The 27,129-nt window shown below is 41.7% G+C and overlaps 1 protein-coding gene across 22 annotated transcripts in view; it reads left to right on the top strand.

The window, feature by feature from the left end:
* LRRC56 (leucine rich repeat containing 56) overlaps positions 1–27,129 on the top strand; it is a 68,014-nt gene that overhangs the window by 25,353 nt on the left and 15,532 nt on the right. For 20 of the 22 annotated variants that reach the window (XM_065065022.1, XM_065065029.1, XM_065065030.1 and 17 more), the window contains one exon: positions 4,032–4,092. The exons of the other annotated variants lie outside the window; for them this stretch is intronic. In XM_065065022.1, coding sequence (XP_064921094.1) covers positions 4,032–4,092 — 61 coding nt within the window. The remainder of the gene's footprint in view (positions 1–4,031; positions 4,093–27,129) is intronic. 22 annotated transcript variants of the gene reach the window in all.

Raw genomic sequence — 27,129 nt, forward strand, 5'->3', positions numbered from 1 at the left:
TCCTCTCCAGCTTGGACTGCTCTGCAATTTGGTGTTTCTATTTACATTCCAAACTTCGCTAATTAGCTTTCTTTATAGCTATATTAAATCACTTAACTTTTCTCTCACTGCATTCCTCAGTTGCAGGTGGGCAGGAGCATCTTTATCATCAAGGAATTATTTGCTTGTATGACCCATTTGCATTCAGTAAACAATATTGTTTTAACTGTTTTTATGTGTAAAGATAGAACAGGCTGTGCAAGGTCTTAAATGGCCAGGTGACAAAGTTGCAGGTTGCTAGACTGCACGTAACTCTGGGTCACCTGGAACCTTACAGCACTCAAATCCCAAATTTACATCACAATTTCCACTTGAGAAACATTTCAGTCTTCACAGCCACATGTAGACTGTAACACAAGCACTGAGGGCCTACATCTTGTAAAGGAGATGCTAAAGCAAGATTTCCAGAGCGATTTAAAGCATATTGCTTGAGTTTTTCTTATGAGCTTTCCACTTCGCGATGTGCTAATCTTTCCCAGTTTCGCAGGTCAGCCTTTACACAATGGAGTGACATGGTGAGAAGGAACAGTTATGTTTCTAAGGGACAGGGTGTGGGCTAAAACACAAAAAGACTGATACTAAAATATTTTCTTGTGATCAGTTTTAAAATTAAGGAAAGGCTTCATGCCAGAGTTTGAATCTGAGTCTTAGTGGGGCTCTGGGTAATTATTGAAATCTCTAGCTGTTTGTAATCAGTGCACCTTGCTGAGTGACAGGCAAAACACTGAAGCTCCCTGGCAAGTCTTATATCCAGCTTTGCAAATCTTGACCTTGACTTCTATGCTCTTCAGCTGCCTGTAGGCTTGAGTTCATACTCAAACAGGTGGACTATTTCATTATGTTATCCCTGCAATTTTAATTGCTGACAGAACTGTGCATTCACAACTGACTCATAGAGATTCCTGTTGAAAGTAATGGTGGGATAGAGTCATTTAAGACACTATATAGTTGTCTTATTTCTAAGTGATTTTAATAGCTACAAATCAAGTTACCCACAGTGCTGTTCGCTGGTACTTATTAAATTGTTGCCTGCTGGCAGGCAGGCTAAGTTGATTATGGTCTGGAGTCTGGCACTTCCCTTGCATGCATTTTATCAAGGAAAAGTTCTGCTAAAGGTTCAGAAGTAGGCACGTGCTGTTTTTCACATGGGGTCATCATCTCTCTTTCCTCTTGATCTGTTTGTCGGTGTTCCTGGTGTGAAGCCAGGAGACATTTGCTGGTAGCCAGCATTGCAGCAGCAGATACGTGCGGGGTCAGGAAACCAATGCGGAGATTGGATGTGTGAATCTGGTGTGTGCATCCCTGCCCACGCTGGTCTTGGTTTAGCTGGTACTGACAAGTCTCTCTGAGAAGGTGCCACAGCGCCCGCTGCAGCAGGCCTTGGGCAGGCTTTGCAGGAGTCATAAGAGCGTACTGGGGCAACAAGTGTTATAAGCATAAGCGTTGTAGATTCTAGAATAATAAAACCAGCATCTTGTCTATTTTTTCCTTACTTCTAGTCAGTTATTTACATGTCACTTGCTATACCAAGACTGCTCAGAAAGATATCTGCATTGCCACCCTGCTTGTGGACTGCTGCACTTAAAGCTATGTTGTTGTGTGTACATGTATCACTTTTATTCACCTACCTTGCACTTTGATTTCTTTCTGCTCTTCATTAAGTTTTATTCCACTGAGACAGTACAGTAGAATAGTGTGTTGGTTTGACAGAAGGTGAGTTAATTTTCTTCATGCAGTTAGAAAACTTTATTTTTTGTAGCTAGCACAGTTGTTGTTTGGATTTAGTTTCAGAACAAGAAGATAATGCCCTGGGGTGGAGTTAATGTTTTTAATTGCTCTGGTCTGAGAGCCAAGGCCATTCTGAGAGCTCTGCCCACAGGCGCTGGGTGGCGAGGGGCACAGATGGGGCAGACCCTGACTAACGTCCAGACTGATCAATAAGAATATTCCATCCCATTAGTGTTACGCTTCAGAGATTTGGAATTTTCTAGCTGGAAGGAGACCTGTTTCAATTTCAGTGGAGTTCTATTCGGGAGTTTCTTTAGTTTGGTTTTTTTTTGCCATTCTGCTGTTTTGCAGAGGCCTCTGGGTCTCTCTGCCTTTTTTTTTTTCCTCTCCTCTCCTCCTCCTCCTCCTCCTCCTCCTCCACCTCCTCCACCTCCTCCACCTCCTCCACCTCCTCCACCTCCTCCACCTCCTCCACCTCCTCCACCTCCTCCACCTCCTCCACCTCCTCCACCTCCTCCACCTCCTCCACCTCCTCCACCTCCTCCACCTCCTCCACCTCCTCCACCTCCGGTTTGTTTTGTTTTTTTCCTGCAGATGTTTTCTTAGTGCATGGATTACATCTGACGAAATCTTTGCTCAGTAGCAAGTATGACTGCTGTGAATAACTAACAGAGATCCTAGTATCTCCTCTGTAAGGATTCCAAATTATTTTGTTGCCATACTTTCTAAAACTTGTTTGATACGAGAAAGTGTGCCCTTCAGGATGAGACTGGTGTGTTATAACTTGTACTTCAATTTTTATGGATTATGGAAAATTATTAAAAATTTGGCTAAAAAGTTGCATGTGTTTTGAATTTTCAATATTTTCCGAAGAGCTTTGTGAAGACACAAAGTTAAATATTTGCAATATAGCATGAAGATCAATATGTGGATTATAATCGCTCCCAAATTTTAAGACATTAGATACAGATAATGCCTCTACTAAAACATGATTTGTTAAAATTGTTTGCAATAAATGCTCTTGTTCTGTTTGGGGAAATGAAATGAACACCACAACCTCTTTTGTTTGCTTTTGCATCATTTCCTCCTTTTCCTTTTCCTTTTCCTTTTCCTTTTCCTTTTCCTTTTCCTTTTCCTTTTCCTTTTCCTTTTCCTTTTCCTTTTCCTCCTTTCCTTCATAAAGAGCTGGAATGATGTCCTTCTGGACACTGCTGAATCACTTTTGCCAGAGAGAGATTACTCAGAGGACTCATAAAATCTGTTCTCAGCAAATATTTTTAATGTTTTAGCAACAATTCGGTGTGTCTAAAACTGATATTACCCTTGCGTGGTTACATGTCATACTGGAGGATGCTCACCAGCCATGCATAAACTCTGCTGGTGGGGATGGGTAAAAGTTTGCTATTGTCAATAGCGAATGTTTCCTGGGGCTTGAGCTTATACCCCAATTATTCTGTAGCTTGGAGGGATTTGGTCTACGATTTTGATTCAGAGATGCCTGTAGAGGCAACCAAAAAGACAAATATCTCTTGGAAGAAGAAAAAAGCATTAATTGAAGTAATAACAACAGCATACTGAGGTTTTCATAGATGTGAAACTTGGACAATTTAAGAGTAAACAATGGGTCACATCCAGAAAAATTAAAAGGAGAAGACAATGCTTAGCAAAATGTAAGTAGTGTTTTGGGGACCTCTGAGCTAGAAAAGATGGAGCTGTGACCTTGGATATTATGCTTTTGTTGTTTGACTCAAAATTACATTTTGAGTAAGTGTTTCTTAGCTGTGTATCCAATAAGTCCATCACTACATGCTGTTAAATAGGTATAAAAAAAATTTGGGGGAGAGAAGCAAGAGCATTATGTAGAAATCAGAGTTCATGGTCTAAAGCATCCCCTACCTCTTCAGACTATCTCTCAGTTAGTAGTCAATAAGGACTGGGAATCAGACCAAAAGAAACAGTCACCCATCAAGCCAGTTTCTTTTGTTGTCTGTCTGGAAGGGTGCTCTATCAGAATTGTCAGAGAGGGGTTCCAAAAATTATAATTGGATAGTCATACAGACAATATGTATATGTTGCAAAAATGCAAAGGGTGAAATATTTTGAGTGAAATTATCTCATTAATTTTCTTAGAAGAGGTCCAGCACACATCAGGCAGAAACAGGTAAGAAATGCGTGTAAATTAGGTGCTTCAGCCTATAATTGTCAGAAGTTCTGTTTAATCTACTCCCAGGTCTGCAAAGTGATTCTTTATTCTGTTCCCATAGGTGTCTATCTACCTAATTTGAGAGAACTGAAGTTGAACAATAGCTTGCTTGTGTCTGTAAGGTAAGAAGTGAAAGATAAATGAAATTGAGGGCTGTTATTCTTTAGTGTTTATTTCAGTTAAGTGATAAAATCTTCATTTGTGCTACTTTCATTTCTTCCATTTCCACACGCTATGATAGTGAATTAGATCAATAATATATGCTCTGCAGCCACATGAGTTTAAGGACAAGACCCGAGCTGGAATAAATCAGTGTAGCTGCAGTGATGCCCATGAATTAGCCCCAGTCTGCCACCAGGGAAGCTCCTGCCATGATGAAGTCCATGGCAATTTGTTGCAAATTTGAAAGGACCTAGAAATGCGCTTCTTATCTATGTCTAGGCACTTGGATTTCAGAGTGTTTCAGCCTTTGGGCTTTTATTATGCACAGTATCGTATTCTATACAGGTCAGACAGATTCCTCAGCTGATGAAAATCACTTTGACTTCGTTGAAGTCGATGAAGTTGGGTTTATGAGAGCTGCTATGAAGACTGTGTGTCACTGGCTTGCTGAGCTCCATGAAAGCATCGCACATTTCCTCCCAGAGAGGGGTTCTGGCAGGTTGGGAAGGTAGAAGTGAAAATTATTTCAATGAGGAGACAGAGCTGTCTTCTCTCTCCTGTGCTGATATCTGTATTACCCTTGGTAATTAATACATAATGGAAAAATACAGTACATTTCAGTAAAGGGCTGTGTAAAAGTTCATCTTTATGTTAAACAGAAGTGTTCTCTGGCTTTATATAGCTATCTGCTAAATTTGTGGGGAAAAAAATAGTGATTTTCCTAATTCTTGTTATAGAGAACATGTTTCCTGATGGGAAATGGCAGCAAATTCTTCTCTATTTCATGCATTGTCACTAAGGTAGCTAGTGAACTTCAGTTGTCACACTTTGATCCTATTTTCCCTTGTTCTGGTGATGAGGTGAAGTATTTGCAATCTAAATATTTTTTCCACCTTCTAGTTCATAACATGGAAAAGTGGTAATTCTACATTGCTGCAATTATTTTAATTGCAACCAACCACTGTTGTAAGCATTACAACATTATTGCAATGGAGGAGTAAGTAGTGGGTGGAAAAAAGTGTACTTTTTGACAATATCAAAAGAACTTTTATATTAAAAAGACTTTTTTTGGTCAAAAAAAACTTATTATCTTAAAATGTGTTGATGGAAAATGTTTTGACCTGTTCTGTTGATACTGAATACAAGATGCAGATGTTTTGGCAAACCATTTTCTATTACTTGACATCCTTGTGGTCCTTAGTGCAGGTAACATTTGGTCTCAAGTTGAGTTTTGATTTGATCAGCTATAACATAAATATGTTTTGGCTTGGATATCAAGTCTAATATTGTGATGTTTCCCAGGCACACAAGCCTCAGAATAAGCTACCCGCTGCTCCTTTAAGTAAACATGCTTTCTGTGTGCCAATTAAATATAATTGTCAGGGAATAGATAAAGGAAGAAGATGACTCTTAGCTCTCCCAGACTAGAACTTGGTCAATATAATGCAGCAGTAGCTTTCCTTTATTAATTCGCATCTTTGACAATCTGTCATTGATAAACACAAATCACTTAAGGGTACAGCACATGCAAGCAGAGCCTGGGTACTTGAACTTTATTTTAGGGTGTCTGTATCATGTCAATTTAATGCCCATTAAAGTAACATTGCTGTCACATCAGTAGTGATGTCTGCTATAGCTAATGTAACATACCTGCTTCCATTCTAGCAGGCTGTTGCCATTTATTCAAAAATATTTCAAAATCTTATTTCTGAATTAAACTTGATGATGTTTGAATTCTGTCTAAAAAGTGGTTCTTGTGTTGTATTTGTTCAAATCCTTGCAACTGAGGTTTTCAGGATGATAGAAAAAATGTTCTTCCTTCTTACAAAAAGTAATTCTCACAGACTTTCTCAGCCGTAAGGTCAGAATCATTGTGGTTGTAGTTTGAAAATAGGCAGCAGATAACAGGAAACATCTCATAAGGGCAGACTGGAAGATCAGTTTGTTTACTGAGAAGAAGGTAGGGACAGAAAAGCAGGCAAAAGGTAGAGGGTGTTTCACATATACTTAGGGTGTTAAAAGCTGAAATGCTTTTCATTGTATACTATGTGAAAAAATGTGTTATGGTGAATCATTATGAACAAAAGACTGTCAGTGTGTATGCATGTGTGGGTAAAAAGATGGGAAACTTGCTTTTTGTCCATTTATTTGTATTTTGTTCTGTCTTGCAGAGTAGAATTTCCTAATTATTTTAGGGTGAAATGGAACTCATAGAATCATAGAATAGTTTGGGTTGGAATGGACCTTCAAAGGTCATCTAGTCCAACCTTCCTGCAATGAGCAGGGACATCTTCATGGATGGCTATGCCCTTTTCAAGAAAGACAGGCCAGCCAGGTGTGGTGGTGGAGTTGCTCTATATGTGAGAGTGCAACTACAATGTACTGAATTCTGCCCAGTGGATGACGAGCGAGTTGAGAGTGTATGGGTCAGGATCAAGGGGCAGGCTGGCAGGGGTGACACTGTTGTGGGTGTCTGTTACGGGCCACCAGATCAGGCTGAGGAAGTTGATGGGGCCTTCTATGGGCAGCTGAGAGTGGCCTCACAGTCACAGGCCCTGGTTGTTGTGGATGATTTTAACTTTCCTGCTGTTTGCTGGAAGGACCATTCAGCCAGCCAGCCACAGTCCAGGAGGTTCCTCCAGTGCATTGATGATAACTTCCTCATGCAGATGGTGGAGGAGCCGACTAGGAGAGGTGCACTGCTGGATCTCATCCTCACTGACAAGGAGGGTCTGGTCGAAGCAGTAAAGGTTGAGAGCTGCCTGGGTTGCAGTGACCACGAGATGGTGGAGTTCAGCATCTTGTGTGGCAGGAACAGAATAGCAAGTAGAATTGCAACCCTGGACTTTAGCAGGGCTAACTTTGGCCTTTTCAAGCAATTGCTGGGGGAAATCCCATGGGCAAGACTGCTTGAAGGTAAAGGGGCCTAAGATACCTGGATTGCATTCAGAGATTGCTTCTTCCACGCTCAGGATCAGAGCATCCCCACGTGTAGGAAGTCAAGGAAGGGAACCAGGAGGCCTGCGTGGTTGAATAGGGATCTGTTGGGTATGCTCAAGCAGAAGAGGAGAGTTTACAGGTCATGGAAGCAGGGGCTGGCCACTTGGGAGGAATATAAGGCTGCTGTTAGAGGATGTAGGAAGGCAGCTAGGATAGCCAAGGCCTCCTTAGAATTACAGCTGGCGAGAGGGGTCAAGGACAGCAAAAAGAACTTTTTCAAATACATAGCAGATAAAACTAATACCAGAGGAAATGTAGGCCCACTGATGAATGGGGTGGGTGCCCTGGTGGCAGAAGATACAGAGAAGGCAGAATTACTGAATGCCTTCTTTGTCTCCGTCTACTCTGCCGGAGGCTGTCCTGGGGAGCCCTGTACCCCTGAGACCCTGGATGAAGCCAGGTCGATGGAGGAGTTTGCTTTAGTCGATGAGGACTGGGTTAGGGAGCAATTAAATAGTCTGGACATCCATAAATCCATGGGTCCAGATGGGATGCATCCGCGGGTGCTGAGGGAGCTGGCTGAAGTCATTGCTGGACCGTTCTCCAACATCTTTGCCAAGTCTTGGGAAACGGGGAAGGTGCCCGAGGATTGGAGGAAAGCAAATGTCACTCCAGTCTTCAAAAAGGGCAAAAAGGAGGACCCGGGTAATTATAGACCGGTCAGCCTCACCTCTGTCCCTGGGAAAGTAATGGAACAGCTTATCCTTGGTGCCATCTCAAGGATAAGAGGGTTATTAGGGGCAGTCAGCATGGCTTCACCAAGGGTAAGTCATGCTTGACCAACCTCATAGCCTTTTATGAGAATGTAACAAGGTGGATGGATGATGGCAGAGCGGTGGATGTGGTCTGCCTTGACTTCAGTAAAGCCTTTGACACAGTCTCCCACAGCATCCTCACAGCTAAGTTGAGGAGGTGTGGTCTAGACAATAGAGTAGTGAGGTGTGTTGCAAACTGGCTTAAGGAGAGAAGCCAGAGAGTGGTAGTCAATGGTGCAGAGTCTAATTGGAGGCCAGTATCTAGTGGAGTGCCTCAGGGGTCAGTACTGGGGCCAATATTATTCAATATCTTCATTAACGATTTGGACGAGGGAATAGAGTGTACTATCAGCAAGTTTGCTGATGACACTAAGCTGGGAGGAGTGGCTGACACGCCAGAAGGCTGTGCTGCCATCCAGCGGGACCTGGACAGGCTGGAGAGTTGGGTGGGGAGAAATTTAATGAAATATAACAAGGGCAAGTGCAGAGTCCTGCATCTCGGAAGAACGACCCCAGGTTCCAGTATAAGTTGGGGAACGACCTGTTGGAGAGCAGTGTAGGGGAAAGGGACCTGGGGGTCCTGGTAGACAACAGGATGACCATGAGCCAGCACTGTGCCCTTGTGGCCAGGAAGGCCAATGGCATCCTGGGGTGTATTAGAAGGGGGGTGGTTAGTAGATCGAGAGAGGTCCTCCTTCCCCTCTACTCCGCCCTGGTGTGACCACATCTGGAATATTGTGTCCAGTTCTGGGCCCCTCAGTTCAAGAAGGACAGGGAGCTGCTGGAGAGGGTCCAGTGTAGGGCAACAAAAATTAAGGGAGTGGAGCACCTCCCTTATGAAGAAAGGCTGAGGGAGTTGCGTCTCTTTAGTTTGGAGAAGAGGAGACTAAGGGGGGACCTTATTAATGTTTATAAATATATAAAGGGTGAGTGCCATGAGGATGGAGCCAGGCTTCTCTCGGTGGCAAACAATGATAGGACAAGGGGTAATGGGATCAAGCTGGAACACAAGAGGTTCCGCTTAAATTTGAGAAAAAACTTCTTCTCAGTAAGGGTGACAGAGCACTGGAACAGGCTGCCCAGGGGGGTTGTGGAGTCTCCTTCTCTGGAGACATTCAAAACCCGCCTGGACATGTTCCTGTGCGACCTCACTTAGGCGTTCCTGCTCCAGCAGGGGGATTGGACTAGATGATCTTTTGAGGTCCCTTCCAATCCCAAACATACTGTGATACTGTGTTACTGTGATACTGTGAACTAGATGAGGTTGTTCAGAGCCCCATCCAGCCTGGCCCTGAATGTCTCCAGGGATGGCACATCTACCACCTCTCTGAGCAACCTGTTCTTGTGCTCTGTGGAAAGCGTCCTTAAAGATCTGCCAGCTATGTCCTGCTCCCTTGTCCTTGAGGGCACTTTCCCAGGGGGTCCTATTGACTAAGTCCTTGAAGAGCTGGAAGTTGGCTTTCCTAAAATTCAGGATCTTGACTTTACTCTTCACCTGTCCCACATCCCTCAGGACTGCGAACTCCACCAGTGCATGATCACTGCAGCCCAGGCTGCCTCCAGTCTTGATGTCACTGATTAGCTCCCTTGCATTGATGAGCATCAGATCTAGTACCACATCCCCCCTGGTAGGGCTGTCTATTACCTGGCTTAGGAAGTTATCCTCAATGTACTCCAGGAATGTGTGAACCAACGCAGACACGTCGCAGGAAGAGCCACAGGCCATGAATGCATTTACAAAGAGCAAGTTTTATTTCAGTTACCTCTCTACTGAGGGATCTCCGAAGTAGCACCTAAGTTCCCATGCAGAGGTAGCACAAGTGGGGACGCAGACGCTGGTAAGTTCAGCCCTGGTAGAAGATCACTGGGCCTGCTGAGCTCAAGCAGGCGCAGCCTCTCGCTCTTCCTCACAGCAAAGCAGGAATCTCATAGTGATAAGGTGTCTAGAGTTTCTCACAGGCCTGTGTTATCTAACACAGAAGTTTTACTCATCGAGCATACGAGGTCAGTAAAACAGTGTGATGTATGTGCTTTTTCTACAGACAGCTGCAAGTCACTTGAGTGTATTTATGTTTAACCAACCTTCTCACCAATCTTTTGCAATATTCCCATACAGAGAGGCTCTTGGATTGCCTACAGCTCGCTGTGCTGCTTTTTCAGCAAATGTGGGGGTGGTTGAAGTTCTCCAGCAGGAAAAGAGCCTGTGAGTGTGATGCCTCCTATAGCTGGAGTAAGAAGTCTTTGTCAGTAATCGCACCCTGATAGGGCAGCCTTAGTAGACACCAACCACAAGGTTTCCATTTTTGCCTTGATCTCTGATTCCTACCCATAAGCTTTCAACCTGCTCATGACTGTTCTTCAGAGAGAGCTCTTCACACTCTATCCCTCTCTTGATGTAGAGGGCAGTCACTCCACACTTCCTTCCTTGCCTGTCCCTTCTGAACTGGCCATAGCCATTGATTGCTGCATTCCAGTCATGGGATCCGTCCCACCAAGTTTCAATCATGGCCACTAGGTCCTAGATTTCTAGCCACACAGTGGCTTTCCAGCTCCTTCTGTTTGCCCATGTTGCATGCACTGGTCTAGAGGCACTTCAGCTGGGCTGTTGGCCATGTCACCTTCTTAGAGGAACACCCCTTAATTCCTCTGAAGTATTTCACTGGTGTTTTCCTGTTGGCTCCTGTTGCCTCAGGAGACCCTGGTTCATCTCCATAAGACCTCAAGTGTGCCCCAGTGTGGCCAACATGCTTAGGGCCACTGGCTGAGGGTCCTTGCTATCACTTCACCCCTCTAACCTTGGCACCTTGTCCCACAGCTTGCCACAGGCAAGCCTGATATCATCCCCCTACCCCATCATGTCTAGTTTAAAGCTCTGCCAATGAACCCTGCTAGCTCATGAGCAAGGACCATCTCCCCACTTTGAGAAAGGTGAATTCCAACTGACACCAGCGAAGCTGGTGCTATGTAGGCAATCCCATTATCAGAAAACCCAAAGTTGTAGTGATGACACCAGCTGAAGAGCCATGTATTAATAGACTGGGTCTATCTGTTTCTGCTAATGTTGCTGCCCACAACTGGAAGGAGAGAGGAGAAAATCACCTGTGCTCCCGATTCCCTTACCAACCATCCCAAGGCCCTGAAGTCTCTTTTGATTGCCCTTGGACAACAGGTCACAGCTTCATTGCCACCCACATGGAAGACCAGTAATGTGTAGTAGTCCAAGGGTTGTACCAGACTAGGAAGTTTTCTAGTGATGTCCTTAACCCTGGCCCCAGGGAGGCAGCAGGCTTCCCTAAGAGGAGGGTCTGTCCAGCATGTTTGACCCTCTGTTCCCCTCAGAAGGGAGTCACCTACAACTATAACCCATCTTCCTCATGGAGGTCATCATAATACAGGGAGTAGGCCTTTCTGATCATGTCAACACCTCGGGTGTATATGAACCTTTGTCCTCCTCATCCTTCCATATCCAGAGCCTCATACCTGTTGTACAGAGGCACCTGGTAGGGTGAGGTGGGCATGAGGGGGTTTCACGTGCCACTGCGAGTGTGGACTTGCCTCCAGTCAACTCGTTTCCCTTGAGCTATTGCCTTCAGTCTTGTGGGGGGAGGACTGAGGACCCCCTTGATCTTGTTTTTCTTCTGATGGCCATTCCTCTTTCTGTTTCAGGGTGGCCAGAGCATGGTTCCACAAATCTGTCTCCTTCTCAGGCTCCCTGATGCTTCTTAACCTTTCTACTTTCTCTCTTTTAGCTCTGCCACCAGGCTGAGAAGGTCATCCAGCTGGTCGCATCTCGCACAGCTCTTATCTCTACTGCCAGCCCATACCAGTGAAAGGCTCTGGCACTCCCTGCAGCCTGAGGTCTGGATGGCTGCGTGTTTCCATGTGAGCTCTGTCTGGGTTGCTACATCCTTCCTGGCGAGTGCAGAGGACATAACTTCACACTGAGTGGATACCGTAGCCAAACACCAATTAAAACATAATTTTCAGTTTGAAAATGGGGGAAGAATTCTCTTGACAGTAAACTGTATATAGAGAGATGTCAAAATACGGATGTGTGATCCTGACTTTAGTGTTTTGTTTGGTTTGTTTTTTCTCTTTTTTTAAAACATTTGCTCCTGTTAACCTCACAAAGGAACTTAAGTTGTGAGGATGCTGAGGTGTGCATTGCCATTCTCCATTCAATAGAAATCAAGGAGGGATGTTCTGTCAGTGAGAAATCAAGGCACTCATGTATTACAATATTCTGTGGGAGAGCAAGGCTTGCTAGGTCAGTGAGTTTGGGTACTAGCTTTTCTGGATAGTTCCTGAAGGAGTTCTGATTCCTTTGATGGGGAATGTGGTTGAGCTATTTTAGTTGTAAATTCATGGTCCCTCCCCAGCCTTCATAAAGGTTGCATTACTTTTGAATACATGAAACTTGGACTGTGAAAAAGTAATTGAAAATGTGAGCCAAGTTATTTGAGTTTTTGACTGATTATTTCATTGCTTTAAGAGACCAGAACCAAAAAAAAATCCTTCTTAATTGAGAGCAAGGGCTTTAAACCAATGTTTAAAAATATGTTTGAGACCCAAATTGGGATCCTTAGGAATTTGAACTTAACACTATTAGTCCTTTGTATTTGTCCAAAAAAGAGTTTAAAGAAATGTTCACCTCTTAAAGTTACAAGAAATTTGACCTCAATGGAACTGTTTGCAAGCTGAAAATTGAACATTGGTTCACGTGCTTTGCCAGATCTGGACCAAGTTCCACCATTTTGTTTAAGACTAAGCTGTGATGCTAATCAGCCCAAAGTTTGATGTATTGCTGATAGTGTGTATCTAGGCACCACTATTTGCTTGATTGTTTTCTCTGAAATGTAAGAGATTTATGGGCATCATTCCCCTAAATTTGCTTTTTCCTTGTCATTTTTACTTATTCCTTTCCTTATTCTTTTTTTCCTACAGCTTACATTTTCTTCTGTCATTCCTCATAATTTGCACTTAATGGATTTCTGTATCTGATGCAGGAAACATAGGTACTACATGTAAATACCACGAGTTTTGTGCAACAAGGATTAGTGTTGCTTTTGTGTTAGATGCAATCTCAAAATATTTTCTAAAATCAAGTCAGTTACTTAGTTTGCATTAAAGATTAAGATATTTGTATTACAGTAGTTAGTTACAGTGTTTAATGAGGGATCGGGGTGGTCTTGCTCTGTATTGTACTTACACATTCACTCAGAGAAGTAATGCTCTGATTTGGTCTTGATGACTCTCTTAATTTCCATATTTCAGTGCCCAGAGCATCACTGTTTGCTTTGACTGTTTGCCTTTCTGGATGGGGAAAGCATTTAATTTCAAATTCCTGCTAGTTTCTTTAGGAAGTGTTTGCGTTGTTTCTTTTTTTGTAGCCTGAAAGTCCTTAATCAGTTAAGACTGCTATGAAGTCTTCTTAAGAACATGTTGTTTGAGGACTTTGGGTGCTTGCCAGAAGCTAGGAAGGCATTTGATTTTAATCTTAATCTCAGTGTTAATGAGTCTTCTCTGTATTAATGCCTGCAGATCCCTGGGAATATTCCAAACCTTGGCAAAATTGCTGTGACCTCAGGTTTTGTTTAGCATTGACAATTTTAAAGACATTCATGTTGTTGATAAAATGTCATGATTTTGGGACAGAAATACAGCTGCTTTTAGTCAAATGGATTATTTTCAGTAAAGAACAATCAGCTTGTCTGTATGAGGCCCTAGGAGAGTCTGATTGCTTTGACCATTTATCAGTTCTGGGTGGACCTTTCTGAGATGCCTAGCTCTTCATTGACTAGGAAGGTATTGTAATGCTTCTGTCTTTTCGTGGTTTAATTTCAACATATCAGGTGTCCAAAGTAGAGAGTCTTAATGCCTTTATGACCTTAGATACCAGGGAGTCTGATGGGCTGATTTACCAGCAAGGGAAGCTGAACTTGTTTTCTGTACAAATGCACTGTTTTGGTTCTGGAGCTCGGGCCCCATTGTGCAGCAAGCATGGAGGACATCAAAACAGGTTTGTGGCCTTGCAGCATCTTTCCATGGTTCTTGCCTTCAGCACAATGTTTTATGCAGCCTTCCCTAGCTGAAGCTCCCCTGCCACCTATTTCAGGCTGTCAGGTCAGAGTGTACCTGTAAGCAGCAGGGTTATGAGGCAAGTCCTACCATTACAGCCTCAGTTTTAAAAGTCTCCTGGTCATGATAGGGTCATTGGGGAGGGTCTAGTGCATTCATCTCGTGTTAGACCAGAGAGAATCTGCAGTTGTTGTGACCTGAGTAGTTCCACAGAGGTTTCTTCCCCCGGGGCAGGGCTATCATGTTCCTATTTTGTGATCCAAGCTGTGGTACAGTACAGGGTATGAAAACCATGAGAGGATCATCAGAGACCACAACACTTTTTGCAGTGTGAATGTGGCTAGTGAAATAGCAAAGTAAATACATAATAGATAATGTGTGTGACAAGTCTGCCAGTCAACACCTGCAACTTAAAATAAGCCCATCGTTTAATAAATAATTGTGCCCCTTCACTGCCTGACATCTGAATAAACACACCACTTTGAATATATTTGGTAAAAAGCTGCATTTCCTTTCAGGATGAGTTGTGCCATGCACCTGTCTGAGATGAGAGTTCAGCTTCTCTTTACTGCTGCCTCAACCACTACCTTGCTGTGTGCTGATATGATATGTACTGATGTGCTGACAGTATGGTGTGCTCCAGGGGGTTAGGGGACTAGAGAGGGAATGGTGGACACTTCTCAGCTTTTCTATTATTGTGAGAAGGCCTGAGGATACAGGCATCCTGCGTTCCTTCTCTGGTGCTTGAGGGTAGACTGTTTGGTCCCATGCAAAGAATCCATCCCTTACTCTTTTGAAGTCAGAGAGCAGAAACAAGTGCATGCATCTACACCTGCAAAAGCCACATCTTTGACCTTCACCTTCTGTACACTTTTTCTCCTTTCCTTCATCCAGAAAACACATAGATAAAAGCGTTTGTCGTTTTCAAACGGAACTTCTGAAATTCTGTATTAATCAGTGTTTTGGTCTTACAAATACTGTTTGCTTACAAGTAGTAATTACTTAAGGTGCACCAATTGCTTTTGGTGAGTAAGGAACCTTTTAGGGGCCTACAAGCTCAACTGATTCCAGTCTCTGGGATTAAAGGGCAGCTTTACTCTTTGAACCAACTAGACATAGCAATGGCAATGACTAGAGGCTTTGTGGCTGACTAGGCTTTGGCAAGACTAGGCTTTGTAGTTGAGCCACTGGCCTAGGACTTCAAAAATATGACTCATTTCCTGGGTTAGCTGTTTTTAATACAGCATTCCGGGTTAGCGGTAGGAATTTGCCATATTTTCAGTCTCGGTTGTTTACTTTTTATATATTACTCTGGGGCAGACACTTTTGAATAAGTTACGTACAAGGCTTGGCCTAATGGAATCATGATCTCACATGCTCTGGGCGGTTACTATAATACAATAAATAAAAACATTGATAATAACTGGTTGATTTCTGACAGCAAATAAGTACTTACTTGTTTAGCTATTAGGGTTTGCAGCTGTTTCAGCTGTCAATGTCAGGGATCACTTACGAAAATTTGCACCAAAATGTTCATTTTAGTTAGCGATGAGAAAGAATGGTTATAATCATCTGAGAAAACCCAAAGAACTGGGTTGGGAAGCAGTAGTAATTAGACCATTGCCAGTGGAGCTATCCAGCTGTGGAAGGGTTGTCTTCATGGAAATAGGTAGTAAAATAATCTTAGCCTTAATTTAGTGGGTTTGTAGGTTGTTTCAATTCTCTCCTTCAAGAGAGTTGCTTGTGGGTTTGGTTGGTTGGTTGGGTTTTTTTGTTATGTTTGGTCGTTTATTTTGGGGTTTGTTTTTTGTTGTTGTTTTTTTTTTTTATTGAAAATAATTACATTCAGTGGAAAATTATGTTATTGAAATGCAAAGTAAGTGCTGATTTTTAAAAAGGAAGGGAGTCACATTGGGGGAAAAATTAAGCTGTTGTCCACGCAGGAGCTGATTTAGTTGTTCTTATTTTCTGGGGACACATTACTGCACACAGAGGACTTGTGGTTATTTTTTCCCTAAAATACACACACACTTCTTTTTCTCAAGATTTATTTCTAATTTTCTGTTTGGTGAAGTTTTATCCTTCTGTCCTGAGATCTTTAAAGGGTGCATCAGGTCTTTCAAGGATGGATTAATATCTGCAAAAAGAAACAGAGAAATGCCTTCATGTTTTGCAAGGTGAAGTATGTGGTTCCATCAGCAGGTACAATGCATGTACATTTTTCACCCTTTGCCTTAAACCGCACTGTGTGTTCCTTGTGAGAACCTGAACACAAAGGTCTGGTAGGGAAACCTGCCACCCACTTTTGGTAACAGAAGTTTTATGAAAGACTGTGTGCTCAAAAGACCATTTGTGGCATCTCCTGGTTTGAACTTCATCAGCCTCACAATCCTACCACTCCACTTTCTACTGCTTCATCTCACCATAGGCAAAAACTTACAGAAGTTTAGTTTGCTCTGCTTATTGTTTTTTAATTGATCTTGCCCTTATTTATACTTATAATACCTACACCTATTAAGGTCCCACAGGCTTTTCTTGTAAGTTCTCGCTCTCAGCATCCCAAGGTAAACCCAGTTTTAAAACAACGTTGGTGTCACAAGAACTCTTAAATTAAAGGAAAAAAAACAGTTTTATTGCCACATGTTAAATTTTGGCCCTAGAAGTAATAAGAATCAGTAGCATAAATTTTATCCTTCATAAAATAAATACATTAAAATATGGTTGCTAAATCATACTGGAAGATTTTTAAAATGCACTTATTTATATAATGAGTCTTATTTTGTCACTCTTATATGTTTAAACAATACAGCTGCCATTTTTGAAAGGACCTTCTGTAAAGTTCATGTATGTGAATAAGAAAATTCTGTATATCTGTATATTTTGAGAGTTTTCTGTAATCTGCAATATGCAATGATTCTTCCCACTACTTTAAGGTAAAAGTCCAGTTTATTTCTGAGTGAATTGGGGTTTTTTGTTTTCAATAATTCTTTTTTTATTAAATAGTTTAGGTTATCTGGTGTTTCCTTTAAATTCACAAGGCATTATAATTAGGGGGAGTCATCTCTCTCTACCTTATACATTCATCAATATTAAATACCACTCATTGCCATCTTCACTGAGATTTTCTTCCTTTTGGATTCTCAAGATAATGTAGTGGTGCAGAAGAAATATTATTCTCAAGAGAGTTTGAAAGAAAACCATATATTTATGTATTAGTGTCTTGTGAAGTACAGCTATTTCATTTCCTACCATTTGTACTTAACAGTGATACGTATTTGAGTTAGCTTATGTAAAAATTTATAGATATGTCCATTTAGAAAGCTTTGTTTTCACTGGTTTGATCCAGAGAGCCACGGAACTTCATGGTGAGAGTGTCCCCGTTTGAATAATGTGGGTTACACAACTCTTCTGCAACTGTTTTGGGGAATATTTTCCCTTACTTCACAGCCAAAAGCTCCTCTGAAGTAGTGTATGCAGGCCTTTTGAGACTTGTGTTGGCAGGAGGGTGCTCAACCACATGTGATCAAGTTTCTTGACTGATCAGTGAAGCTGATCAGTGGCATCTCTGGCAACTGAGAGTCCTTGTGATCTTCTACCTAAGGCTCATCTCCGTGACTGAGGACGCATTATAATTTCTACTACTAGATGCCCCTGGAGTGGGAATTTGTTTGAAAGAAATCAAAGATGGAGTGTAGAATTTGCTATACATCCAGTTAGCTCATCTGCACCAGATTTGGAATGTCTATCGGTGTACTCTGAAATAAATGCTGAGGTTCTGTCTTTAGTAACGAACTCAGTATGGAAATCTGCAAGGTCTCATCTGCCTCAATAGTCAGGTTGATGGGCTCTCAAGTCCCACAAACTTCTCTTCTGCATCTTCTTTACTTGTTGCAAAAGAACATGTGGAGGCCAGTACAAGCTTCCTTTGAAGCTGTCATTTGAGGAAAAAGTCTTAACTTGGGACATAGGTAGACAAGTCTATCATGCAAACTCTGGAAGGAGCACTAGAAGCTGAGATAGAAAAGAAATTCAGCGGAAATCAGCTGGCATTTGCCAGCCACTCACAGACCCAAGTTGTACCTGTACCTGTTCTTTGCAAGCTTCTGCAGTTTTTCTGTTTTCTTATTGAATATAGGCACAGATTAAAATAAATAAATAAATAAATAAATAAAAATAAAAAGAAGAAATGACCATATGACCATCAGTGACAGGAGAAAATCATTAGTCTTATACAAATGTGTAAGATCTAAAGAGTCGCAAGAACCTGCATTCCCACCACTGTATATTCAGACTAAATCACTTTAAATTATGTTTTCTCTCTAGGTTTTCATATCAAGCCATTGCTGTTATATCTCAAGTATTTTTTTCTGGTGGAAACTCTATAGCCATTACTGTGACAAAAGTTGAATAGCAACTCACAACTGATCCAATTCTTTAGTTCTGTCTGGTTGATTAATCGAGAATTCCGGTTTCTCTGGTACACAGAAAAAGAAGTTTGGGGGACTTTTTTTTTTTTTTTGTGGTGTGTGTCTTAACATCAGTGAATCCGTTGGCTGATTTGGATCTTTTACAGAATATTCCTTTTGCTTGCCCTGCAGCATTAAAAGTTTTAAGTGCTGATTTTGAAGGATAAGATCAAAGTTGCAATATATCTGCCTCGCTCAGTCAAAGCTCAGACCCAGAACATGCTGTGAAACAGGCACACAGCATGTGGGAGACTGAAAGTTATTCATGCAGGCAATTTTAAAGTGCTGTGGGATTCATTCCTTCAATATAAACAATTCATTCTGTAACCACAATTTTGTTATCCTTAGTTTCTTTATATATATTATAAACTTTCAGCAATGAGAATGAACAATTGCCAAACCTGTAGGAACTGTCAGTAGCTCTGGGGCTAAATTCAGGGGCAATGGATATGTGGGTGTGAGAGTTTTATTTACTGTGTTTCTCAACTTTATCCTACTTGAAAATCCACTTGCTTTTATGGAAGATGCAATGCACCCATTGAGATGCAGCATGGTCTGCTGGGTTTCTACAGCATCTCTGGGGCACAGCTTCATGCCAAGTGTGAGAGCTGGAGTAAGGTGAGAAAAAAAAAGGTCAAGGGCATGTCTTAGCCCACAGAACAAGTTGGGCAACCCCTAGTCCTTTCAAATTGTGGAAGCTGAAAGCAACTGATCTTTTCTTGTTAAAACTCTACCAGTAACTAAGCTGACAAGCAGTTTTAATGATCAAAAGAAAATTAATGCAAAATTACATTACCCTTCCCATGCATGCTGTATATTTGTGTGTTAGGGAACTGCTGTTCCTGACTCAGAGTACATCAACATCGATCAAGCCTGTTATTCTGCAACTAAAAATGAGAGTGCTTAAAACGAAAGCTGCATTTCATGTGTCTTAACCTCAATAGAATTAAGTGTCTGAGTTAACTTAAGCACTATTCTGAGTAGTTACAGAAGTGTATGTATCAGCACTCAATTTCCTTTACGAAGACCTCTCTCCTCTTGGTCTCAGCAAGCACTTTTGGTTTAAACAAGGTATAATCTGACATGGAAAATAAAGTGTTTGCAAGGAGCATATCATTTAGGATAATATTGCAGTGAGTTCAATGAGGCAATGAGAAGCAACAATGATGAGTAAAAAAGTTGTAAGTCAGGACTGGCCCAGAGATGTATCTTGTTGGGACTGAGTTCTTCCTCTATTGTCCTCTCCTGTCTTCAGATGCAATCCTTGCGTGCTGGCACTGGAGCAGGGGATCTCAGCTCCACTGAGGTCAGTGGGAGCTTTGGCACTGATGTTAGTGGAACAAGGATTTTTGTGCAGTGTCTCTGATTGAAGCATTGGTCACAGATGTGTCCATGGCAGAACTCAAGTACTCTACCACTATCATGGTCTCTGGCTCCAGTCCTGGACAGCAACCAAACTGCCTTGAGCGGTTCATGTTTTTGACTGCTGTAGCCCGGTAGTCTCCTGTCCTTTTCAGGCTTTTACTTTAGAGAAAGTGCTGGCCAAAGCATGTGGTTCATTTATAACTGTAATTTGCTTTAGCAAGCCCGCAAAAGCTGCAGCAGCTGTCTCTCACTTGGGCATAACGCAGCTGAGAAGGCAGAGTCAGAGTCTGGACAAAGTGTGAAACCCTGAACCCTCTCCCTGATTTACTCCTTGTGCAGCATGGGGGGAGTTGCATTTCCTCCCCAGAGATCCATTTTGCTATCAGCAAAGTGTGTGGCAGAGATCCACAGGTAAAAAAAAAAAAAAAAGGCAATATGCCAGACCTTTGCCCCTTTCCAAGCTTGAAACTTAAAAGCAAGCAAGCAACCAACCAAAACCCAAACAAAACCAACAACAAAACTGGAATAAAATATAGAATAAAGTAGTGAAATCCTTTTGTTGGAAGAAATACTGCTGGTGGCATAAGCAGTGCAGCCCATTTGGAAAACACCTTCTTATTCATGCAAAGGTTGCCTCAGAAAGATGGGACAATAGAGACACCCTACTGCAAAGGCCATTAGGAACAATAACTTTTCATTCGTATAGAAATTCTTCATTTGCATGTAAAAGGGAGTTATGAAAACAGAATTTCATAGACACAGTTGTTTTTAAAAAAGACCTTTGGTAGATGCATGCTTTCTGTTCAGCCTAAAACACACTTGCCTTCCTTGGATGTGTTTAAGCTTATGGGTTGGAGTTGCCAAGCAAACTCTCTTTTTGCATAGTTTTTGAAGTCCCCCGACCCTTACTGTGAAAAAGATGCATAGTTCAGAAGGAATAATGAAGCCAGAGTATTAGATGCTACATTTCTGTAGCATTTCAATAGCATTTCCATAGCATTTCCATAGCATTTCAGACTGCTGCTTCTGGCCGCAAAAGATGGGACGCGATCCTTGTTATCTTACACCTTGGGCAGCAGTTTACACTTGCGGAAGGGAGCAGAAGATGCTAAAGGCAACCTGTGTGCCATGGCTCTGCGAAGTGCAAGACACAGGAGACCCAAGCCAATGCTATTCAGCATATTGCTACCTGAATTTGGAAGAGTAAGTACAAGGCCAATCAAGGCTGCAATACTGCGAAGCAGGTCAGGTCTTTACATTCAAAGGACATTTGTTTGACTGTGAAAGGACACTGCAAGGGACATAAGGACATGGCCTCAGTGCTCCTTGCAGAGTTGAGGACTGTGTCATGGATTTGATCAAGTATGAGCAACCTATGCATACAGTCAGTTTTAAAATTTTGAATACTTTACAGCTATTTGAGAGTACAATGAAACTATTATGTAAGCTTCCTGTTAGGACATATGTTACTGATTTAAATAACATTCAGGCTTTAAAAGTTTTTGCTTCTGATGTCAGAATTATCTGTACAACCAAACCATTGTGTGCTGACATATGGATTGGATCATTGTTAGCACAGTGCAGCTTGATAAATTCAGCTTGATTTCTGTAGATCAGAGATGAGATATGGTGGGTTTTTTTAGTTTTGTAAGACTTTAGTTTGGTCACTCTTTTAAAATCCAATTCTTTCCAATTATTGGTGCATTTGTTTTTAGAGCTACGTTTAAAAATAATTAACACCTGCATTAATGGCTTTTATAGACTTATTTCTGCTGAAGATTTGTTCAACAGATGCATGTGTGTTTTGAGATACTGTTTGTAAGTTCAGTAGATGTAGTGTTTTATTTCTAGGTAAATGATTCAAAACCAGCTTCCAAAAGAAACTATGGTTTTCAATCTGATGAATGTGTTCAGGGTTGTGCTGTTGTGTTTACTGGGTAGCTTGAGCTCAGTGGAGCTATTCAAGATTTATTGTAGTGAAACCAAGAGCGTGATTTGGCTCTGTAGGTCTGGTCTCCATCCAGTAAAATTTTGGCTGGAGCAAATCAATCCCTCAATAACAAGGATGTTGGATTAATGGAAGAACATGCTATTATTTCTCAAACGTGTTATTAAGTGTTGTAAGCCAAACTGTTCCTTGCCTCTGTGCTCTCCCCCCGCTCTGGGGGAGCGATGACAAGCTGGGAGCATCAAATTTCATGGGAAGAAATCCTAAATGGTTGTGTACAAGTGGGGAGGGTGTTGCCAAGACACTCATAGAAACACAGAGCTGTTTGATAAGTCCCTGTCCCTGCAGCAGTATCTGGAGGTAGTTGGAACCCAGCTTTCAAACCCTTCAGTTTATTAATATTATTTAAAAAAAATATAGAAATGCAAGTTTGTGGGTTCAAGGTGAAACTAGGGGAATCTATTTTGGTTTCTTGGCACTTTGGGGTATTAACAGCATTATTTGATATTCAATGCATATTCTGCGTGCAAGTGCGTAGGGGTGTGTGTGGAGTAATTACTCTAGAGGACACTGGTTTGGCAACCTCAGAGGCTGTGATCCTCTGTTTATCACAACCAAAGATAGGATGTACTCATTTTCACCGCCTGCTCTGTCTCTCTGCTTCAAAACTGACCTGCAGGAACCGTACCAGAAGTGAGCAAGATATGTAATTGCTTTACCTATTAATTCTTTGTGGTTTCTGTAAAGTTCCCAGCTTCCACATTGCTTGGGCTGGGGCAGTTGTCCACTGGAACTGGAATTATCCATTGTGTAGACTAATGAGAGCGATGTTCCTTCTACAGTGTCCTCTGGTTCCTTCTGTATGCTCTTTTTTGTTTGCACATCACTGAGGGGCTCCTGTGCTGCGTTGTTCAAACAGCTGCCACCAGCTTTGTACAATGCCTCATCTTTTTCCAATTTCAGCTGCCAAACTTCTCAGTCATAGTCTCTACCCTAATTTTGGAACAGATGCTGACATTTTCTATATGTTTATATCATGCCTAATACAGGAGGGTTCTGGTCTCTGACATGTCTCATTAATTTTAGTCTCAGTCAATGGTGGGGTTTTTTGAGGGGGTGTTTTGTTACATTATGTGTATAATTATAGTGGATTTTCTCTCCTACTGCCCTGGTGAACAGTTATTAAGACTTTATTATTACATTAATTTACCCTGGTAAATTATTGTCAGAGTGCAGACCCCTCTTAATTCAATTTCTTGTTAAAAAGTCATGAGATGCATGTCCTGGGTTGGGCTGATCTGGCCCTCTGCACTTGAAATAAATGCAAACCTAATCATGTGCACACCTGCACACACACAGCAGTCATGAGTGCTCGTATAACTCCTTGCTTTGCTCTGACACACTTCAAGCTGGACATGCCAGATGCAGTGGAGCTGGAGGTATTTCCATCTCTTGCAAGCTCTTCTCACCAGCTGCAGTATTTCAGAAGTATTTTCAGAAATGCAGGTGCGTGCAGTTGTTGGGAGCAGCTTGCTCTAACTTGCTGTTTTACCTCACAGCAGCCATGCCCTCAGGGGCAATTATCTGTGTAGTAATTAATGGGGGAGTTTTCTCTGATGCTGCAGTAGGATTCATGCAGCTTCCAAAAGATTAGCTTGCTAGTTACCAAATAAAAGACAGAGTGTTTCAAAAAGATGGATCCAATTTGAAACCACTGTATCTCTGCAACCACAAACCACCCATGAATGAAACTCTTACCACTTGAACGGGGTGGGGGGGCATAGAGTTTCAAATTATTACCACTTGATGCTTCTCCCAGGGCACTTGTAATTTTTTGTGTAATTTTAACATGTTGCTATCATGAAATATACTGCTTTGAAATTGGGTCTATCTTTTTTAAACACCCTGCATTTGCAAATGTACTTTGCTGTGATAACATCTATGACTGCAGATGACTCATTACAGACACAGGAGTAATGATCTGCAGGCCCAAAATGTGACAGCATGACCCAGAATTTTAGGCTTCTTCAGCAGTTAGCATGACCCCAGAGTCAGGAAGGGGAACTTTGTTCCTGGCTTTAACTTGCAGTGAAGTTCTGCAGTTGGGACTCAGTGAAGGCAACAGTCCTTTTGCCTCTTCTCCTCACTGCTGCCCATCTGTGGTAGCACAGAAGGACAGCAGTCACTTGCTCTCTGTAAGAGCTGCAGTGCTCTTCCTGGGGGGCAAAGATACCTTGGCTTGCTCACTCCCTTTCCTGAAACAGAGAGCAAAAGTGGGCCAAGTGATACCAAACACTTAGTGCAACAACGTTTATGCTTTCTTAGTGTCTTGTGTCATGGGTTGAAGGTGAGCATGGGAGAGCCAACTTTGGCCTCATAAGAAACCAGTTCCCATTAGCTTCCAGGTTTTTTTTCTTTTCTGAAGTGTCTGTATAAGCATTTTTTTATAATGAGACCCTGTTATCAAACACTGGGTTGCATTTCAAACATGCAGCAGTTCTGCATTTTCATTTTGCAAGTACCTAGGACATGGGATATACAACCTAATTCCTTTGTCTGGAATACTAATACTAATCAACTTTGATTAGTATTGACCTTAAACATGCTACTTGCACTGTAGGAGAGTCAGAGCTGCAACCCATGAATTAAACTGGAACGGATTTGAGACTTGGCAGTTTAAATTGTGAGGAGTAAGGTAAGTGAGTTTTATATGTAATTTAAACTGGTGTCTCTCCTCCTGATGGTTTCTGCAGGAGAAGAATGCTTGAAGGCTTGTTACCTAATAATACATAGCGAATACATGCTGTGCGTGACTTAGCAAATGGTGTGAGCAGTAACTGACCATGTTCATGTGCGCTGGGTTTAGCCATAGCTAGCACTGGAATTAGAAACCGTAACACACAGAGGCAAATATGATTTAGCTCTGGGAACACTTGACCTCTGAGCAGGAGCAGGGGACTGCTTCTTCACAATTCATGAAGTGATCGAGGGTTTAGCAGTAAGGGAGATAGCTGTTTCTTCTCAGCACCATGTGTAAAAGCTGCATGGGAATCAACCCATTACTTTGTTTTGGCATCCTTTATATTGGCAGAAAAATGTTAGGAACAAACATATTACTGAAAGATCCTTCTGTGGCAAAAGACCTTCTGTTAGGAAGTACAAGACAAAAAATAAAAATAACAGTCATGAATCATACCTTACCATACCATATGTAAAGTAATCAGATTAGGACTGTCTTCAGTTTTGCTGGCCTAATTAACGGAGTATCTATCAGAAACAATTGTTTCAGTGGTACAAAAATGAGAGTGACTGCTTTCCTTTACCTGTGTTGAGTGGTTTACAGAAAAGAAAACCCTGCAGCAAATTTCTGGAATTTGAAAAGCTCATCAGTGCTTGAAGTAGGTCATGAAATGAGCAATGTGATTCCTTCATGTTTCTTCTAATGCCATACTTATATTTATGGATATGTTGGCCCTGGTTGATGGCAGGTTCTGCTTTAGTAATTTAATTTTAATTTCTTTCTTATTATAGGCACATGGCTTGCAAATCTAATAAGAAATTCCTGTAAATATTACTTTGAAAGGCATCTGTTCTTTAAGGAAGCCTTAGAACTAGTGTTTATTTTATGTATAAAATACACACGATGTAAATAGTCACTGAAAGATATTCTGCAAGGCTGGGGATGTAATGACATACAGGGACATCACAGTTCTTCAGGGCAGGCAAATCTGACTGAGTACTTGGAAAGAAATGTGACAAACTTCCATCTTTTTAGGGGCTTATCTGGCCATAGGTACGGTGACACAATGGCAGGTGTTCCCTCTTGCCCTGATAGCTAAGAAATGAAGTAAAGTAAGCGTGCAGCATGTTTGCAGGAGAAACTGTATTTTTTATGTATGAAGGGAGTTTCCATGTGTGCATGGCTTTCTTTATCCTTGTGGCATCTGTCTTGTGTCAGTATGAGCAAGCAGCCTAGGTACACAAAATGCAGTGGAGGCCATTAGGTCAGCAGCACTGTTGGTACTTCAAAGGCTATAAAACATTATGTAAACACATTCTATTGTGTATCCATCATGAGCTTACTTAATCTGCAGCATTCAGGGAAGAGATGATCAGAGGCACCCAGTTCCTGGGGCACTTGCAGTGATAGAGGATGGATGAAGTGAGATAGGTCTGAATGACACCCGTGGACAAACAATACTGCAGAAGGGTGAAAATTCCTGATTTCACCCTGGGAACTCCTATTCAACCCTGTATTGGGCAAATCACAGAAGAGGAGCATCTGGGGATATTTTTCCTTGCATCTGTCCTTTATTCAGCCTTATGCAGTCTCCTTTCTCCTGACATGGCCCTTCCCAAGTACTCAGATGGTGGAGAAACAACAAAAACCACAAACAAGAACACACCTATCCCCACTTGTAAAAGCACTCCTTCCTGACCTCTTGGACTGGCCGACTGTGCAGTATCCCTAAAGCAGGCAATTTGGCTGTAGGGTTTTTTCCTGCAAAGCTGTATCAAAGCCGCAGGAAGTTCTCAAGGCAGTGCAAAGCTGCTCTTTTTTCCCATGATCCATAAAGAGAAGACATGTAAGAGAACTCTTACCTTTATTCCAAGATCAGAAGGGACACCATGACCATATTCTTTTTATCTTCTGCAATTTTCCCTAGACAGTGCATTAAAGTATGTACTATTTAGTATAATGTATATTAGAAAAAGGTATATTATATAAGATAGCTAATCCACATTTTTGAAGTCCAAGAATCTCTATTTAAGAACTATTTTAGCTGCTTGGATGTGGTCCTGGGCAACTAGCCCTGCTAGAGAATGGGTGTTCGACAAGATAATCTCCAGGGATCCCTTTCAACCTCAGCCATTGCTGTGGTTCTGTGAACTCCGTGCACATCTCTACCTCCTCTGATAAACTGTCATTGTATTTAGTTTGCCACTGTTTAGTTCTTTATTATTCAATTAGTGTGATATCATGGCTACAGTAGAGAATGCTGTGCTTTTGGTTGGTTTGGATAAAGTGTTTTGTTTGGATAAAGTGTTTCAGTTGGAAATAGTTTTGATAAAGTGTTATAGTGGCTTTATGCAATTTAATGTTACGAAAGATGGAAGAAGGTTAAGCCCACAATTTGATTTGCCACCATTTTTGCATTTTACGTTATCTTTACATCATGCACTGCTGCAATGTCAGTGGGACGTTACACATGCACAGAGATAAGCAGGTCAGTAGGTGCTTTTCTCAATTAGGACCAGAAGGTCTGTAATTCATACAAATGATCCCTTATTTATATTAGAAAAGGGTAGGAAAATAGGATAGAAATTATTATAATTTTCTGCTGATTCCAAAAATGTAATTTGGCAAGACTGCTATTTCTTTCA

This window comes from Columba livia, chromosome 5 (assembly GCF_036013475.1).
Source record: "Columba livia isolate bColLiv1 breed racing homer chromosome 5, bColLiv1.pat.W.v2, whole genome shotgun sequence".
Lineage (NCBI taxonomy): Eukaryota > Metazoa > Chordata > Aves > Columbiformes > Columbidae > Columba > Columba livia.